The sequence below is a fragment of the Pan paniscus genome, chromosome 1 (assembly GCF_029289425.2).
Source record: "Pan paniscus chromosome 1, NHGRI_mPanPan1-v2.0_pri, whole genome shotgun sequence".
Classification (NCBI taxonomy): Eukaryota; Metazoa; Chordata; class Mammalia; order Primates; family Hominidae; genus Pan; species Pan paniscus.
Window position 1 is genome coordinate 204,444,157 of NC_073249.2, and position 20,287 is coordinate 204,464,443.

Here is a 20,287-nt window from a genome sequence, read left to right on the forward strand (position 1 = left end):
TTTTTATATTACAATAGAACTATTTCTTAATGGACTACAGCATAATATGCATAGCTTAGCTCTTATGGAACTGATAAAGCAGGGGATTATTTCAATACATGTAATCTACAGATTCACAGGAACTGAATTTTGAGCTTTCCTTTGGGAAAATGCCAGCTCCTAGTCATGGTAGTATGCCAGAGGCTGCCATTATCAAATTAACTTCTATTTTAAAATAATGATTTTAGCTTTAAAACCAAATTGGTTTTATATATATGAAAGGAATATATACATAATAAATCAAGCTGTCATATTCTTTGTCAGTACAGAACACAGTCATTCTCTTTAAGGTCTAATATATAGATTTCTACTAAATAAATCATAATTTAAAAATTAAGAGCTTGTATCTAAACACCATACTGATTTCAGAGCTAAATCTTGGTTCCTAAGCAATAATCTGATACACAAAGAGGCAGCCAGATACTGGTAAGAGTAAGCATAGGCTTTAAAGCCAGACAGACCTAGTTCAAATTGCACTTCTAATATTTATCGCCTGTGTGACCTTGGGCAAGTTATTTAATTCTTCAAGCCTTATTTTCTTCACTTGCAAAAGAAGATAATACCAACTCTTGCACAGTTGTTACTGTAAAATGAAGGTGCTGTTCATAGGGCCTTGCCTAACTCCTAGGACATATGTGATCTTTAAGAAATGACTGTGTTATTGATATGATTAGGGAGAAGTACTCATAGGGGTTAAGAGAATGTGCTTGGATTAGAAGTCTAATTCTTATTACCAGCCCAAACAGCTGTGTCTTTGGGTGAGCTGCTTCACCTCCCTATGCTCTGTTTCTTCATCTTTAAAATAAGGGTAATATCCATGATGTCATAAAGTTGCTATGAGGGCAAAACTTAATAATGTTTAAAAAGTCCTCAGCACACTGCCTGGCACACGGTAAGCAATAAATAAATGACAGCTATAGTAATTACCTTTTTTTTCTGTTTCCAGTCCTCATGTAAATATGTTCCTGGTTACTGCTTCTTACAAAACCCAACATATTTATAAAGGCCATGGCATCCATTATTAGCATAGTTTCTAACCAGAAAAAAAGTTCGAAAAGGCCTGGGTACACATTCCACACGATGTCAAAATACTGTGGCTATTCAATCAACATTCACCTCTCCACTCCCACTTTCTTAGTCTGCTTCAACTTTCATGAGAAGGAATCATTTAAAGAAGCTCTGGTGGAACCCCAATCTTAAGAAGTGTTTTTGTGATTTATAACTAATTTAAGCTCTTCTGCTTCAGCTTTCTCTGTCAAGTAAACTGAAAGTGACAGAAGAAAATGACAGTGTGGTCTATCTTGCTGCAGAGAATGAAGCTTTGGACTCTATCTATAAATGCTGTTTTACCAAGATAATGAAACAGTTCAAAGGACACATTCAATCTAGCTAATAAGAAAAAGGTCTGAATGAGTAATCGAATGAAATCACTAAAGAGGGAATCAGGAACTGTTAGAGCTATAAGCAACTTACTTAAATTGAGTGCCTGAAATTACACTTAATTTGAAGACTAAGGAGAAAAAAACAGAAGTCTAATCTTTGTATATTTTCTTTCTCTAAGAAGTTCAAAGGACTTAAAAATTTAAAAACAATTAAATCACAAAATGTAATTCTGAGATTAAAGGTTGTTTCCATTGTGTGTGTGTGTGTGTGCGTGTGCACATGTGCAACATAACATCACTGAGAAAAATAAAATCGAGGATCTAGTCCTCACTGTAAATTCAGGGCTCAGCCATTATACCAGTGGCTTCTAAACGTTTTCTCTCCTGAACACTTAAGTTGCTTCCCACAGTTTTAGGAATTGATGCCACAAAAGTACTCTATCCCTATTCCTTCCTTCCAGATATAAAAGTATTTTTAGCACAAAGTTGAAATCAATAACACCAACAAACATAGTTATCTAGTTGCCTTGAGAAGTCATGCCAGCAGTTTTATAAGGACTTTAGTAGCTAGCTGGTGGGAGAGTAAATTGGTACAACCTTCCTGAAGGGCAATTTGGCAATATATATCAAACACTTGAAAATTTTTATACTCTTGATTCCAAAATTCCACTTCTTAGAAATTATAGTAAGGGAATAATTTCAGAGGTATGGAAAGATTTATGTGCAAGAATGTTCTTCACAACATCAATGATAAAGAAACGAAATCCATATTATAGGTATAGCCATGTATTAAGATATTAGGTAAAAAGTCAAGTTAGAAAACCATATGTTCTATATAACCTCATCCTGGGATGACTCAAATAAGAAAGAGGGGAACACATGCTTCAGCATGTTAGCAGTGTCATCTCCGAATGGTGAAATCTGAATTTTTTCTTTTTGATTGCTTTCCCCATTTTCTACATATTCCAAATGTACAGTACATTTCTATAAAGAGGAAAGGTGTCATAATAATTACAAAATTTCCTTAACATTTTAATTCTTGATACAGTTGTTTACAGTAAAAATTGAGTCACAGCAGGAATAGCATATATCCATCTGTCCGTCGGTCCATCCGTCTGTCCGTCCATCCATCCATCTGTCCAACTGTCCACCCATCCATCCATCCACCCACCCACACATCCATCCATCCATCCATCCATTTTCCTTATGGCTCCATGTGCAAGGCCCTCAGCAAGCTACCGTGAGGAATGCAACAGGATATGAAACAAGCACCTTGACTTCGAGATGCTTACTATGCAGTATGTATTAAAATACTGCAACGTATAAAGTGCTATGTGCCACAAAAGAATTTTTTTAAGTGCTATATGAATTCAGGAGGAGGGAGGAGACACTTGACACAGTTACCCTTTTTTCAGTGCCAGTCAGGAATTCCTCCTTGGCTGTTTCCAGGAACTCCATAATAGGTCTCAGCTGTGTTACACACTGTATCAGGTCCTCTTTGTGTTCTAGTAACAGAACAGACAAGGTCTTTCCCTCCTCTGTGCTCCCTGAGGGAGAAAGAGTTAGAGACACACAAGAGAAGCTAGTCAATTTGAAGAAAATGACAGCATGGTTTGTCAAGAGAGATCTAACAGAATAGTAAAGTAAGTGATTTTCAGCTTATTCTGAGCACCTGAATGCAGAATCGCTTTTACAGAGAAAAATACTTTATTATTCTGTTTAAACTCTATGAAAGGAAAAATGTTTCATTTATCTGTCGAAACACAAAGCTGCAGAGCCAGCCAGAGGTTAACTTCTGGTTGGCAAGGCCACTGCTTTGTACCTAACCCAAATGAGAGAAACTTCAGCCTTAAAGTGCTGTCAGCGAACCAGTCCAACCTGGGTACTCAAGTCATTGATTTGGATGTGTGGCTTTTTGAAGGGCAGGAGAACGTGGATGATATTCTCCAACTTCAAGGTGTCAGACTACTTAACTGTGGGATAGAAATGGAGACTCAAATTTAGTTGGTGTATATTTAACATGCAGCTTCTGGAATTTACATGTGAAACTTATGTGAAAACCACTTAATAACTAAGCCACCAAAGAAACATATCATTGGAACAAACTTTATAGCATCATCCCAAAATAAAACCCTGCCATTCCAATGCATAGGATCTTCTCCTACCTTTTGGCTGCACTGTGTCTACATCTTCTGGCTTCCTGTCTAATAGTGCTGTTTTTACTGCAGGATTAGAATATTGGTACAGCCTCAACAGGGACACAACAGTTTGAACATCCAGGCTTTCCTCTCTTACTTTACCCAGGATTCTCTGGAATGCTGAACGTCCTCCTTCACCCTCGAAACATTTCACTATCATCTATGGAACAAAAGTACCCAGAAAGATAGATTAGCGAACCACAAGAACCATCCGCTCCTTGCATTTGGCAAACAAGGCCCTCAACAGTTTGATTCCCGCCAGCTTCTCCTGAAGCTCCTCACCCACTGCACTTTCTTCCCCAGCAGCAGTTCCAACAAGCCCTGCGGCCCCATGCTCCTGCCCCTATCTTCTGGAGGACTCCAATTCCACGACTCCATGCTCTAACCTTGCTCAGGGGTTACCTCTGCTGGGAGGCCTTTCCTGGCCACAGGCCCTACCTCCTCTTCACTGCTTTTAATTTGACATTTGTCACACTATATTATAATTATTTTTTTTTCTCCTACTAGACTTCTTGAAGACAGGAATTATGCTTTCTAGGGCTCTGTATCCGCAGCAAATAGCATAGCCTGGCACACAGTAGGGGCTCAGTGAATTTTTAATAAACTTAATGCACTTCTTACCTAATTATACCTTTCTGAATCTGGCATTTTAAGTATTTCATGGGCAAGGATGTCTGAATTTAAATTTAATGAACTGTCATTTTATTATTTGAGAATGCAATTAAAATCTCACAATTTAGGAAAAAAGAATACCTTAAATCATTTACATTATAAATGACAGACTATTTAAAAAGACATGGGCCTTATTAATTTTAGATATAGTCTGTAACAATTAAGGCTAACAGTGTGTTGGCTTGTAGTTGCCAGCTGTAAGAACATATGACTCACATGTTAATTACCCCGTGTGAATGACTTGCTTTCAGCCTGAAGGGGCTTCACAGCTTCTTCCCCTAACCAACGTTTATACAACAAGCCTTGCCTCTGGCTTTGTGCCACTTGACCTTTCGGTGGCACTTGGCAGTGCCTCTGTATCACAATTCTCTTCCGATTTCAGCAGCACTGAAGTATGTGGGATAAGAACTTGCCTTCCTGACCACTCCTTTTCAGCCCTTCCCACTGGTTCTTCTTCCAAATCCATAACCATTAACAGCACCTACGACTGGTCTCAATCTTTTATTTTTTTCTCCTTTTATATGCTCCCTTTTGAAAAGCTCTCACGTGTATAGCTTTAACTATCACCTTTATGCAAACTTCTCTGAAAAGCAGCTCTAACCCTGCACTATTTCAATCCAGAGCTGCCACACAGATTCTGCTGGACACACCTTGTCCTCCAGAGGTCTCAGGGGCGCATATAAAACCAAACTCATCATCTTGACTCTTCTAGACCCTTCTAAGACATCAACAACCCCAGTGGTAAAATAAACAAAATTAGCATTCCTTTCTTTGGTCTGACAGAACATCTCTCACACAAATGCAAGGAAGGTCAATTGGAAGGTAAGGTTCACATTTCCACTTTAGCAATAATGAATTTACTTGAAAAAATCTGGTAACCAAAACTGAATTTCATGTGTACAGTCATATGTATAGGCTTTATGTTTCTACTTGACAAAACTACAATCTACCTTTCATGTTTTTTAGTGTCAAGATTATAAATAGAAAAATTTTCTCACCAGTCTTTAGAGAGCAAAAGGTTAGTTTTCTACACACACGTCTCCCCACCACACTAAAGGAGCTCATAAATACTGTATCAACACAGCAAAATTTAGCTAGACAGCTGTTATTACAAATTCTGGTAGTAAGTATATGTTTAAGATTTTTATTTAGAGAGATTTTATCTTTCTCCTCTCCTCCCAAATAGAAATTATAAACGAGTTAGACCTTGTGTTTCTTGGCTTTGCTTTAGCTTGCTTCCTAAGCACAGGATGTCTGTATAAAGCTAAATTAAACTTTAAAAGTTTCCTGTGTTTTTCAGTCATCTCCAAAAGTACACATAGACAAAACACAGTTTAATAATCCACATCAACATATCACTAGCGTAAGAAACTTCTGAGAACCTAAGGTAACTCATCTTGTATTTAAAAAATAATAAACAAGAAATGAAGATGTCAGTTGAAAGCTAAATTAAATCAACTTTTCATGCTTTTGTTAGTTGACTTGAAATCTCTTTAAAATGCCTTTTCACTGACAGCAGTAGGGAACCCAAGGCAGGCAGCATCTAAAATGGACCCTAATACCTGACTCTGGGTATTCATGCTGTTGGATTGAACCTCATGACTTGCTTCTAAGAAGCAGAATATGGTAAAAGTTACAGGATGCTACTTTTGAGGTCAGGTTAGTTTGACTACCATCTTGCCTGTGTTTTCTCTCTCTGCCCTCGCTCTGTGAGATGCAAGCTGCCATGTTGTGAGCTACCCTACGGAGACACCCATGTGGCAAAGAACTGATGTCTCCAGCCAACAGTCAGGGAGTAAGCTTGGAAGTGGATCTTCTGAAGCCTGCCAACAGCCATGAGAGTGGGCTTAGAAAAAGATACTCCCCCAGTTGAGCCTTGAGATGCAGCCCTGGCTGACACCTTGACTGCAGCCTGTAAGTGGCTGAGCCAGAGGATTCAGCTGAGCTCTACCTGGATTCCTGACCCACAGGAACTGTGGGAATAAATGTTTGTTGCTTGAAGTTGCTAGATTTTAGAGCAATTTGTGATACAGCACTGGATAACTAATACAGAGCCACTTGCTGCTAATACCCTCAGTAAACATGTTTCTTCCTTTTTATTTTCCCTTTCCTTCCTGCCTGCCTTTTGTGCATCTCAATTGATACAGCATATAGCTATCTCATTCTAGCCTAGGCCAGGCTTCTTTTTTTTTCCACCTGAAACTCTCCGAATATCCCAAATCCACATCTCTCAGTATCCAATTTGTCTGGCATTATCATTTGAGCCAGTGGGGAAGGGAAGCCTTCATCAATGGTGGCATCTGATATGCTTCTCATTATCCTCTCTGCTGTCTCCCTCTCTGCAGAACTACTCAGCAGTGAAATTAAAGCATTTGTTCACTTCATTGCTCAACAGTGATGCTAGGGTGGCCATCTGGGAAGAGAAGCAGGGGTGGGCTAATGAAAGGGCCAGGAGAGGGCAGTTAGCTGCATGGACAGCCCTGCTCTCTCTGCTCTTTCTTTCAGAACCTACTGGGGACCTACACCAGTGCCAACACTACAGCAGTTACTCCATCAGCCCCCTAAAGCTGCCTAGGGCTCCACAGTGGAATAAGCAAGCAGGCCCTTTTCTGCAACAGTTTCTCTGCCTAAACAGAAGAGTATTAGGATATTAGGATAGGCAGGGGTTCATCAATTACTATCATGTAACAGAACTCCAAAAGCTGAACCAAAACAGAGTTCTGTTGAAAGGGCTAAGTTCTTTAACCATACATTTGGAACTAACTCTTAATTCTCAGGGGTAAAGGTACTTCAATAAATTCATGTTAATAAGGTCACAGAAGTAATCTAAATACTTTACCTATGAGTGAAATATAAGTAAATATATTTCAAGATGAGACCATTTCTTTTCCCTCTATAAGTGAAAAACCATTTAATCTTTCCCTTAACTCAAGCCTTTTAACTGAGTTGACTTATTTACCCCAATTGTTCGCCTACTGCCTTCAGATCTGTTTGAGTTACACTATATTCTTGTTCACTCAGGCCTCCCTTGACTGCTGAGGGGTGGGTGATGGCAATAATGATAGAGACTACAATCGCTCCACATCATCCTGGACACTGTGCCATCTACCTTCTTCCTCACACCAGGCCTGGGAGGTGTTACTACTACTACTTTAGATGAACTTCAAAGAGGTTAAGTAACTTGCTTAAGGTCACACGTCTAGTAAGTGGAGTAGCTGGCACCCCTTTCACCTAGTTCTACCTCCCAGATTTAAGCATAATCAAATCTATTTACACTGGGTTCTATTAGACTTACCAGAATCAATACCGGTTTGAATACTGGGTAGTATGTAGACAATCTGTAACACTTTTCTTGGTCTCAATGAATATAAAGACTGGTACATAGTAGGTGCTCAATAAATGTTTAATTGAATAAAATTCCCTTGCCATAAAACCATTAGCCCTTCTATCTATGGCTGCATATCTTAGGCTTAATCATTAACAGAAAGGAGATTTGGAAAAACAACAACTTATTTTCACCTTTCATAGACCTGTAAAATGAATCTCATTAACTCACTCTCAAGAGGGCTACCCAACCCTGTCAGTGAACAGAGCCCTCCAAACACATATCTGCATTTGACAAACCTCCAAAGCAGCGACACGGCTGAAAACATCAGATTCACATAGGAGAAGAGATGTGTTTGCCTTTGAAATAAAGTTGAAGGAGAAAAAAATGCTACTAGGCCTTCAGCTTTGGGAGTCTTCTAGATTTTTAGGTGAAGAGTGGACCAAAAAGCACAGAAATCAATAGTAGAAAAATTATCTCCTTATTCTAGTTAAAGATCCACTTTGCTGTATACACAATTAATTAAAAGCAGAGACATGGCTAGGAATAAAGAAGGAAGACAATTTCAGCCTTCATCTTTCTCCCATGCTGGATGCTTCCTGCCCTCGAACATCAGGCTCCAAGTTCTTCAGCATTTGCATTCTTGGACTTACACCGGTGGTTTGCCAAGGGCTCTCCGGCCTTTGGCAAAAGACTGAAGGCTGCACTGCCGGTTTCCCTACTTTTGAGGTTTTGGGACTTGGACTGATCCACCACTGGCTTCCTTGCTCCTCAGGGTACAGACGGCCTATCGTGGGACTTTACCTTGTGACTGTGTGCCACCTACCACGGCTTTGGCCACTTTCTGTTGGATTGCACCTGAAGTTAGAGCAGCTGCTGCCATTTCTGTCACCATGAGGGCAAGCCTTTCTGAAAGTGGAGGCCACAGAGAGGAAGCGTTGCTGAGAGACAGGGAGAAAGAACCCAGGTCCTGATGATGGTGTTGCCATACCTGCAGCCAGTCATGGCCAGAGCTATCTCTCCTTCTACACTATGAAGTCACAGGAGCCAACAAGTTAACTTTTTGCATAAGCCAGTTTGGACCAGTAGATTGCACACAGAAGGCGCTCAAAGGAATCCCAGAAGCCCAGCGCTGGAAAGGGCCCCACAATTCAGCTGGTCTGGTGTTCCTTGCGGTATGTGAATGGGTTTACAGCGTCCCCCTACAACTGTCTCTGATATTCCCATGTCTACCCTAACTTAGTTGTTTTACATCAATGTGGTGCCTCCCAGGCAACGTAGTGTCCTGGATGAGAATGGGATCTCTGATGCCTCCATGCTTCTGAGCACTGCCTGGTCTGCAGGGACCATGGGTGGTGTCTGAATCCCCAGTGAAATTCCCTGAGCCTCACAGTCCCAGTGGGGCTTGTCTGTCACTGAGTTGCAAGCCACGCTCAATCCCTGGGGATGCTGAGTGCTGTTAATGGACACGTGATGCCAGCTAAATAAAAACAATTTTCAACCTCCAGAAAGTATCCCAGCCACTCACAAAATCATCCACTGTGTCTCATTGTATGCAGGTCTTGTTAGCTCCATGCTGTTCTCGATCTATAGCATCCCTGCTGCCTGCACGTCAGGAGGCAGACACATGTCAGAAAATACAGATGAGAGAACTGGAAAATGCCAGTGCCAGCGTCCTGTCCAACCCCTACCTTGCCTTTATTTGTTTGTTTTTACCCACATGAAAACTGGCACAAAGAGGCAAAACAACTTGCCTAAAGCCACAGAGCAAGTAAGTGGCAGTGTTGAAACTTGTTAGTGCTAATGTCCAGAAGAGTTAAATGATTCCTAAAACATAAAAAAGGCTGGGTGCGGTGGCTCATGCCTGTAATCCCAGCACTTTGGGAGGCCAAGGCGGGTGGATGGATCACCTGAGGTCAGGAGTTCGAGACCAGCCTGAACAATATGGTGAAACCCCGTCTCTACTAAAAATACAAAAATTAGCCAGGCATGGGTGTGCGTGCCTATAGTCCCAGCTACTCAGGAGGCTGAGGCAGGAGAATTGCTTGAACCCAGGAGGTAGAGGTTGCAGTGAACTGAGATTGCACCACTGCACTCCAGCCTGCGTAACAGAGCAAGATTCCATCTCAAAAAAACAAAACAAAACAAAACAAAAAAAACTTAGCACAAAAACTGAAAAAAAGTATGAGTCTGGCTCTAAATAACAGTTTTACTCAGCTTAGCCAGAGGTCAGAAGTGACCTATTAGGTCACTACTTGCTTTTCTAATGCGTAAGGGCTATTACACTGATATAAAGACAGGCAGAAGACATGTTCCCATCCCAGCACCCAAGAGATTTCTCTTTAATAAGTTTTGGCTTTGGTTTCTCACAATTCAAGTAGCCCAGCTTCTTCTCATGTTGCTGCAATCGCTGTTCAGGGAATGGCTTTGCCACCTTTCATCACTGATCTCAGGAAATAAAATAATCAGGACACTAGTTCATGGTGTCCTCCCTAAACTCAATCCTGCCCAGGTGCACACCTCACAGCTGTGTTTCAGAAACGGAATGACACATCCAGGAGTAGACTGTTTTTAATGTTAAGCTGTTCTCAAGTGAAGATTAACTAAACAACAACTAATCACAGGACACCACTCAAAGCTCTTGGGGAGCTAAAAATGTATAAACAGAAAAACAAAATACCCCAAACTGTAAAATTGTACGGAAATGTGAAACAATGTTGTTCTAAGTGAACAGCTCTTAAATGCGCTCATTGCCGAAGCCTTACGGTGAAATCTGTAATTTGGCGACTCCTCTGCATACTTCCCCCAAAATAATCACACATGTGGCAGGATTTCTCTGCTGTCAAGATACTCTTTAAGGACAGGGATCAAGTCTTATTGAAGTTTCTCTGCCTAGCAAGCGGCTCAGTCTGGCACATATCAGTTGCTCAGTAAACATCTGCTAAATCAAAGGGTAAGCAAATGAGGAAAATGGGTATTCGGTGGCCTCTCATGCCACTGAAAGGTGCCAGCACAGACATTATGACATCTGCCATCACACACTAAGAGTTTTGTAAGCCATTCACTTCTCCAACTATGCTTCTCAAAATGTAGTCTACAGGTTCCAAAACAGCAACCCATGGGGGAGCCTGTTAAATATGTAGATTCTCAAGTTCTAACACAGCCTAAGAATCAGACACCACGGAAATGAGTTCTGGAGGTATACATTTTAACAAGCACCTCAGATGATTTTTCTATACATTGCTAGAGACTGATTGCTACATACTAGACACTACCCCTGCAGTACAGGAAGCTACTTCCTCTAGACACTGTTCTAGAAAGTGATTGCTTCAGACTAGACACTGCCCTTGAAGTTTAGGAAGCTACTTCCAAGTGGATGGTGGTACCTATCTGAAAGCATGCCTTACAAATTAAGCTTAAAGTAACAGCAAACCATCTCGTGTCAGAGTAAATGGCCATGGCACCAGGATATTATAAGACATTCAGTGAAAAGGGGGTTTCAAGGTCTATTAGGTCTAAAAATACTGAGTTAATGTAAAAACAAACAATAGCAGTTGTTACCTACTGATCTCCTACTGAGTGCCTGGCATTTTACTATGAGTTTTATATAAATAATCTTAATTCACAATGACCCCATGAGGTAGGTGATAGTATCCCCTTTTTACAAATGAGGACACTGAGGCTTATAAAGATGAAGCTGCCTAAAGTCACAATGCTAGTAAATAGTAGAGGTAGATAAATGAATTGTATATCCACACAATGCACACAACTCAGCAATAAGAAGGAATGAACACAACACTAGGGGCGTATCTCTGCAGAATTCACAGAAAAAGAAAAAAGGAAAAAAAAAATACATGGGTGAATCTCAAGATACTTACGCTGAATGAAAGCCAGACAAAAAATACATATCATATGACTCCATTTATACAATACTCTAGAAAATACAAACTTACATACAGTGACCGAAAGCAGACCAGCAGTTACCCAGGGCATGGGTAAGTGGAAGGGGCAGGAGAGAGGGGTAGTACACAGGGACAAGAAGAAACTTTTGGGGGTGATGGAGATGTTTACCATCTTAACTGTGGTGATGGTTTCAGGGCATATACCAAAAGTAATCACACTGTACACCATACCTAGCTACAGGTTACTGCATGTCAGTCATAGCTCAACAAGGCTGTCTGAAACAAAGTATGAGAGAGAGACAGAGAGAGAGAGAAGTAGAGGCCCAAGTACAAAGCAGCATCTCCCTAACTCTCTATTTAATCATATGTTCTTAAAGTATCTGTTCCCTTTTTCTTTCTGAAGTTCAAAGATTATGGACTGTAACAGAATTGGCTTTAAAAACAGCCACCAAGTGATTTGCAGAGCTCCTACTCTGACCTCTAAAACTGAGGAAGAAATAACATAAGCCTATAATGATCACCAACAGCAAATCAGTGTTCTTTTGAAGTACTATTAATGATATTGCCATCAAAAGATTAGAACAAGAAATGGAAAAAAAGAAATGTTGAACGAATGCATGTATAACAGACATTTCTTCATCACCTGTTACATGCCACATACTTTTAGGTACCAATGTTAAAAAAAATGCATAAGACACAGTTCAACTAAGTATAAAGGTGACACTAACAACTTGAGTATTGCTGATCTAAGGAATAATGTTACTCCTCTGTAGCCAAAGTTAAGTGGAGAGGAAGCCTTAAGAGAAAATGAAGAGGTGTGTTTAGAAGCTATCAAGGTAACAAACTAATGACAAAAATGATGGATTGAACAGTTAAGAGAACACGCAAGTGCAAAAATATAAAACCATAATGTCCTTCAGCATAATCAGTACAAAGAGTACCAAGGATTTATGACTTGAAACCTCCCAAAGAGAGTCATCAGGGTTAGCCTAGCCTTGTAAATAGCTTGTCTCCCAAGAAAACAATGTATAGCCGACTGTCAGTTAACACAGCTAAAATAAATACTAGACCTTGACTTTGTTTTTTAAAAAAGTTGCTATGAATCAGGAAAACATTTAATTATTAGAAGGCATGTATTACTTGGACTAATACAAAATTGCCTATAGCAACATGGGAGGACCGACCCACACTACCCCCTACCAATCAGAGGAGCAAGCCTGCCGGGGCAGTGCCCTCTCGCTCTGCCAGCAGCCTCTCAGAAAGGGGAAGCAGGGCTGGGAGAAAAGGGAAATAAATGGAATTCTAAATTGGTTGTGGAGTTGAATCCTGCAGGGTCAGGTGTGAAGAATCAAGTATTGAGAGCTCACACAGGTGGAAATGCGACTCAACTGAGTTACTTAAAAAAAGAGGTCAGCTAAGAAAGCATGATAGCCATTTGGCAGTTTCCTGTCAGGCGATTCCTAAACACTTATACATATACGCATCACTTTTACCCTGTTGGGAGGCAGTATAAACTCAGTGTGTAAGCGAGCAGCTCTAAAGTTAGAATGCTGAGGTTTCAATTCTGGCTCAGGGTCATATGAGCTCTGTGACCTTCGCCAAATTACACCACCTCTTTGAGACAGTTTTCTCATGCATAAAACAGGACTTAACAATAATACTCACACTGATGATTTTTGTGAAAATTAAATGCGGTAACACATATGCCAAGCTTAATACAGGAAGTGTTCATTGAATGTTTACTATTACTGTTTTTATGTCTGAAAATGGCCACTGTTATTCCTAAATATTAGATGCATTTTACCAATAATTTATAAGTTTATATAAAGTCCTTTTTGTTCATGTTTTGAGTATCTATTGTTTTGTTTTAATTTTAATGGTTTAAGTCTCAGGTTTGAGGTTATACATGGCTACCTTCTTAATCTTATCTGTGATTAATCAGGAGGAAATGGTATGATCAGTTAAGCAGTCTGGATCAAAACTGGTTAGAAGCTAGGATTCTCCTGGTGATCAAGATGTAATGTCATTTTGAAAGTATCCTGCCTAAGTACTTTTGCAAGACTGCCCTTTAGGGAATAAATGTCCAAAAAAAAAAAATTAAAGTTTCAAAACATTGAAACCCTGGGCTATTTCTGCCCCATATAAAAAGTTAGTAAGGTATCCTGAGAACACTAAACTAGCAAACAAGTACAAAAGTCAGAGGTGCCTACCTCCTTCTGTGGACCTTTAATTTCTGAACACATTTCTAGTTTTTTTAAAACATCCTGGGTAACCATGAGTGCATCTGAGAAGATACCTTCATTTTCTAGAAGAAAATTCAGCTGGTAGTGTTTCCTTTCACATGCTAAATGTAGAACAAAATAAAACAAATCAGAAATTCATTACTTGAAATAAGTTTTTACAAGTTTAAGCTGTCTGAGCACCTTCAGGTCATATACTGCACTTAACTGATCTCTGTCTAGCACATTAGTTATGAATAACAGACAACAGTATCTCTCACAGCTTCCTCCTTTGTGCTGTCCTCAGCCTGGTTAAAATAGCAGATAATCAGCAGGGCACGGTGGCTCACGCCTGTAATCCCAGCACTTTGGGAGGCTGAGGCGGGTGGATCACGAGGTCAGGAATTCGAGACCAGCCTGGCCAACATGGTGAAATCCCATCTCCACTAAAAATACAAAAAATTAGCTGGGCGTGGTGGCGCATGCCTGTAATCCCAGCTACTCAGGAGGCTGAGGCAGGAGAATTGCTTGAACCCAGGAGGCGGAGGTTGCAGTGAGCTGAGATCATGCCATTGCACTTCAGCCTGGGCAACAGAACAAGACTCCGTCTCGAGAGAAAACAAAACAAAACAAAACAGATAATTATCGAAATGGTACATCATTATTCCAATACTGCTTTTCTGCTCTGTAGTTCATGTTTGGACTTTCAATGTTCAAAAACACAGACACTTTTAAAAGAATGGCCCAGTACGGTACTGCACTGAATTTTGGTTTTCTACCTAACAGTGGTCTTTGATAAATTTATTAATCAAACATTAAAACTGATAAAGATCATTGAAAACAGAAGGATGGAATATAAAACAATGACTGTTACCTGGTTCTGTGCTTGTCTTCTTTGCCTCACTAAAGGTTTGCACAGCAGGGGAGGGGGAACAAGCTTTAGCTGTAGTAGGAGTCTCCGCTGGGGTTTCTGCATTCCTCTGGCTCTCCTGGGCTGTGGGAGAATTCACACTCATCTCTTGTGAAACTGAATGGGCTGCTTCCTCAGTCTCAGCTTTCACAGGGCCCCCTGGAGTGGCAGCAAGCTCTGGGGAAGAATGAGGCTCTCCAGCACCTTCAGATGAAAGGATTTCTACTTGAGGCTTCTCTGGTTCCTTTCTGAATGTCTCTGAGGATGGCGCAGAGACATCCCTTACCACCTGACCCTGAACCGAGCAGTTTACAAGGCTGGTCAGAAGATTTTTGCAGCTAACAGCTACATCAAACATCTGTAGACTGTCTGCTAAGGAGATGATTTTGGAGAAGTTGTGCTTGCCCACAGGTAGTTTGCCCGTGTACATCATTTCCAACAAGAGCGCAAACTCCTCGGGGCTCACCACAGATGCATCGATGGAGATGGTATCTGTGTTATCCAGCAGGGTTTTGAACAGGAGGCTGGCAGCAGCCAGGACAAGCTTGTGAGCCCTGAAGTAAATGGTACCAATGGAGATGGTGCAATCACAGAACTGCTGCTCCTTGCACAGAGTGTACAGCTGCTGCAGCAGCTGCCGGCTGTAGTTGGGGAGCTCCATTGCGTCAACTCTGCCCCAAGAACTGCTCTTCCTCTCCTCTCCTAGAGTTGGCTTTGGGAGGACAGGCCCTAGAGAAACCCACAAAATACCAGGTTAAAACTTCAAAAAACCATAGGGAAAGGCCTTGAATGAAACGCTAAATGAACAGAAAGGCATTTCACCCATTCATCCAACAAATGTTGCTTAATAGGAAGGGACAGTATGCCAGGTATACTAAATCAGTAATGATCATTATCATTATGTGTTTAAATATATGAAAGAGACTGTGCATAATGCTTTGTATGGACGGTCTCATTTGATTCTCACAACGATTCAGTGGAAAAGATATTATTTCCTCCCCATTTTACAGATGAGATTGGAGCTTTGAAGGACCAAGAGAATCACCCTAAGGAAAAACAGCCATCTCACTGACTTCGAAGCTCTAACTACACTACCATTCCTGCTCCCAAAGAGCTCTCAGCCACCTAGAGGAGATAAATATGTAGACGGAGACTTACAATACAATGTCCTTGGCTTATTCAGTCTAGCCCTAACAAGGGACGGAGGTCATCATTCTCTTCCTCTGAAAATACATTTTTCACTTGGTTCTCGTTCTCACTCACTAGCCATGCCTTCTCAGTCTCCTTGGTTGAGTCCTCTGCATCAGCGCAGCCTTTAAAGGTTGGAGTGCTCGAGGACCCAGTCATCCCGCCTCTTACCTTCCCTCTCTTCTGATTCCATAGCTTTGAAATATCATCTAAATGCTGACAGCTTTCAGATTTATGTCTCTGGCTCAGCCTGTTCCTCTGAACTCCTGATGTAGACCTCCAACTACCTATTCAACATCTCCAACTGGAACCTGGTTTCTGAAACGTAACATATCCAAAACTCTCCTGCCACTTTCCCACCTCACAGCAATTCTGTCCTTCTAGTTCTTCAGACTAAAACCAAGTCATCCTTGACTTTTGCTTTTTCTCATACGCTATATCCAATCCTTTATAAATCCTGTTGGTTCTACCTTCAAAATATATCCAAAATCCAACCGCTAATTTCCTTCACTGGCTCCTCTCTAGTCAGTCCAAACTGCCATCATCTCTTACCTAGATTACTGCAGCAACCTCCTAATTAGCCTCCATGCCTCCATCCTCCCCTACTGCTACCCCTACCTCATCCTATCTTCGACCCAGTAGGCGGAGCAATCTACTTAACACACAGCCAGATCTTGCTGCTTCTTTGCACAAAAAGCCTTAAATGGCTTCCAGTCTTAGAGTAAAAGTCAAAGTTCTTACAATGGCCTAGCAAGCCTTTAATCATGATCTGGCTGTCATCGGCTCCTAACCTCATCTTTTACCACTCACTCTCCCCCTCACCCATTCTGCTCTGAGAACTCTGCCTTCCTTGCTGACCTGGGAATATACTAAGCATGCTCTGCGTTCTCTGACTCAGGGCTGAGCATGCTTAGTATATCTGTGCCTGGCTGGCTGGCTCATTTCTACCAGCCCTTTGCTCAGAGGCCATGTTAGCAGTAAGGCCTTTCCTGACCATGTTTTTTCAACAAGCAACCTCCCCTCCAACCTCAGAACATCCCGCTCCTTCGTCTGCTTTGTTTTACAGCATAGCACTTATCGCCTACTGACATACTATATTTTTATTTGTTATTATCTATCTTCCTTCACTAGAATGTAAGCTCCATTAGGGTAAGAACTTAATTTTATCACCTGCTGTATCCCAGTGCTTAAAATTCTGCTTAACACAAATACTGTTGATTACTTGGTAGAATGAATAAATAACTAAAAGGCAACATAATGATGGATTTGTACACACAAACACAGTTTGGGGGATAGGAGAGTCCAGGAGTTAGAGTAAAGCTTTGAGGGAATAACAGCTGACCTGTGTCTTAAAAGATACGGACGCACAGATGAGGTAAAAAGAATGGGAGGAAAAGGCAATCCTGGCAGGGACGCCTGCATGAGGCATGCAGATAAGAAAACATCCCGTGGTAGCAGGCAGGAGGATTAGGAACTGAGATTATTACTGGAACATAAAGCAGGGAATAGGAGTGTTAAGAGATGAATCTGGAGAGGCAGGCAGGAGTGTTGGCCACAGAGGGATATATAGGCCATGCTTACGAGTTTGGAGGTTATCCTAAAAGCAATGAGCAGCCATTGAGGCGTTTGAAAGGCTTTAAGCAGCAAAGTCATGTGGTCAGATATGCATTTTAAATATACCACCTAAGTAACATGTGTACAGAATTTGAGGGGGATAATGCTGGAGACGGGCTCTATTATTGCAGGAGATCAGGAGAAAATCAATGAGGGCTTCAAGCAGGAGAACTGGTAATAGGAGAGAGCCAAAAAAACATTGCGAAAGTATAGCTGTCACGACTTAGGGACTGAATGGATGTGAAGGACGGAGAGAAACAATTCCCAGGTTCCTGGCTTGGTGAATGGGTGGATGATAAGATGATCCAGATAATACAAGAACAGACAGTTTAGGGGAAGAGACATCTAGTTCAGTTTTGGGTTTGAGGATCTTATCTTTGAGGATGTTTGAGGAAATTATATAATCTCACTTGTAAAAGAAAAAAGTACGCTAAGAAAAGGGCGGAAAGACATATGTCAAAAAACCAGTAATTGCTTTTGTTAGAGGATTATGGATGATTCTCTTTCCACTCCACCATTTCTACATTTACTGACACTGAAATTGACAGATAAAAATATAAATAAAAATATTTCAGAGTTCCAGTTTCCATTCTGGTATGTCAGGAGCTTAGAAGTCACCACGTCCTAAAAGCAAACAGACTGAACAAACTGAAAAATCAACAACTCTTCTTTAATTCGTCAGAAAAGAAAGGTCACAGGGCAAATCACTGTTTCTAAAATTAGAGACAGACAGGCAGACACAGAGAATCACAACTTATTGAACAAAAAACACAAGCCAGGCGCAGCAGCTCACGCTTGTAATCCCAGCACTTTGGGAGGCTGAGGCGGGCGGATCACTTGAGGTCAGGAGTTCGAGACCAGCCTGGTCAACATGGCAAAACCTCGTCTCTACTAAAAATACACAAATTAGTCAGGCATGGTGGCGGGCACCTGGAACCCCAGCTATTCAGAGGCTGAGGCAGGAGAATAACTTGAACCTAGGAGGCAGAGGCTGCAGTGAGCCCAGATCATGCCACTGTACTCCAGCCTGGGCAACAGAGGGAGACTCCGTCTCAAAAAACAAAACAAAACAAACAAAACAAAACAAAACAAAAAAAACGTATGAACAAACGCCTCTGTAGGAACAAGTGCCAGGTTAAGAAAACCTGAACTGCAATCGAATCACTGGAGGCTCAGTGTGCACAACTCTGAGAGTTAAAAACTCTGGGGGGGACTCAGTCATAGGGGTCCCCCAACACTTCTGTGAGCTTTACCTCCTAGAGCTCTAACAAGTCCTCACAATGAATAGTGAAGAAAAATCCCCTCTTGCTTCCAGCAGCGGGAGAGGGAAAAGGAACCATTTTGAAATCTGCCAGAGCACTCTGTTTTTAACAAGGCCTGCCTTCAAGAAAACTATTTTACAAGAGCCTAACTGGCTACAGTTTTCTCAGAGCCTAACCTACCTGGAAAAAAACAAATACCCAACTCCAGCTCCCTCTAGCCATCCTGTACCATCTAAGGAGCAAAAAAGCCTGAGAGCACTTGGGAAGTTCACAGCCCAGGGGCACAAGCTCACCAAAAGATTGAGACTGAATCCCGGAACTACAGAAAGCTTCTCCTCCCCTGCACCCTACTACCACATCACTAAAGGCCTAGCTATAGCAGTTCCTTTTATGCAGTACATCATGTCCACCTTTCAACAAAAAATTACAAGGCATACTAAAAGACGAACAAACAGACAAAACCCAAAAACAGTTTGGAGAGACAGAGCAAACTTCAAAACCAGACTCAGATATAGCAAGAATGTCCGAATTAGCACACCAGGATTTTTTTTTTTTAAGACTATGATTAAATAGCCAGGGGCTTTAATGGAAAAAGTACAAAACATGTAAGAATACATGGATAATGTAAGCGGAGAAATGGAAATTCTAAGAAAGAATCAAAAAGAAATGCTAGAGATAAAAAACACCATAACAGAAATGAAGACTGCCTTTGATGAGCTCATTAGTAGACTGGACACGACTGAGGAAAGAATCTCTTAGCTTGAAGACGTAACAATCCAAAACGAAAAAGCAAAGTAAAAAAAGAAGAAGAAAACAGAACAGAATATCTAACAGTGGGAAGACTAGAAAAGAAATAACTAATGCAAAATGGGGACACCAGAAGGGGAAGAGAGAAAAGCAGCAATATTTGATGCAATAATGACTGAGAATTTCCCCAAATTAATGACAGACACCACATCACAGATCCAGGAAACTCAAGACATTAAGCCTAGGCATATAGTTTTCAAATGTCAGAAAATCAAAGATGGCCATGGTAACAAAGAAAAAAAAATAGACAATACAATGTATTAATATCAGTATCACTGTATACCCCATATACATTAAAAATATAAGGTAATTTATGAATGTCCACAAATATAACCTAAATAAAATGATCCAATTCCTTGAACGATGCAATCTGTCAAAACTCACACACGCAGCAATAGACTATCTGAATAGGCCTATATCTATTAAAGAAGGTGAATCAATAATAACCTCCCCAAAGTGGAAGCAACAGGCCCAGATGTGTTCACTAATGAGTTCCACCCAATATTTAAGAAAGAAATTATACCAATTCTCTACAAACTCTTCCAGAAGATAGAAGCAGAAGGAATATTTCCCAACTCATTCTTTGAGGCCAACATTAACCCTCTACCAAAACCACACAGAGACATTACAAGAAAAGAAAACCACAGACCAGTATCTCTCGTTAAGATAGATGCAAAAATCCTCAACAAAATATTAGCAACTTGACTCTAACAATGCCTAAAGAGAATTATACATCATAGCCAAATGGGACTTCTCACAGGTATGCAAG

General features: G+C 40.9%; 1 protein-coding gene across 7 annotated transcripts in view; it reads right to left on the reverse strand.

Moving 5' to 3' along the window:
* Positions 1-20,287, reverse strand: part of ZBTB40 (zinc finger and BTB domain containing 40) — an 80,028-nt gene that overhangs the window by 25,810 nt on the left and 33,931 nt on the right. For all 7 annotated transcript variants that reach the window (XR_010111212.1, XM_003813965.6, XM_063601630.1 and 4 more), the window contains 4 exons: positions 14,612-15,376; positions 13,729-13,862; positions 3,587-3,779; positions 2,826-2,968 (listed from right to left, as the gene is read on the reverse strand). Coding sequence is in view for 6 of the 7 variants with exons in the window: in XM_003813965.6 (XP_003814013.3) it covers positions 2,826-2,968; positions 3,587-3,779; positions 13,729-13,862; positions 14,612-15,308 (1,167 nt within the window). In the remaining variant the exon portion in view is untranslated. The remainder of the gene's footprint in view (positions 1-2,825; positions 2,969-3,586; positions 3,780-13,728; positions 13,863-14,611; positions 15,377-20,287) is intronic.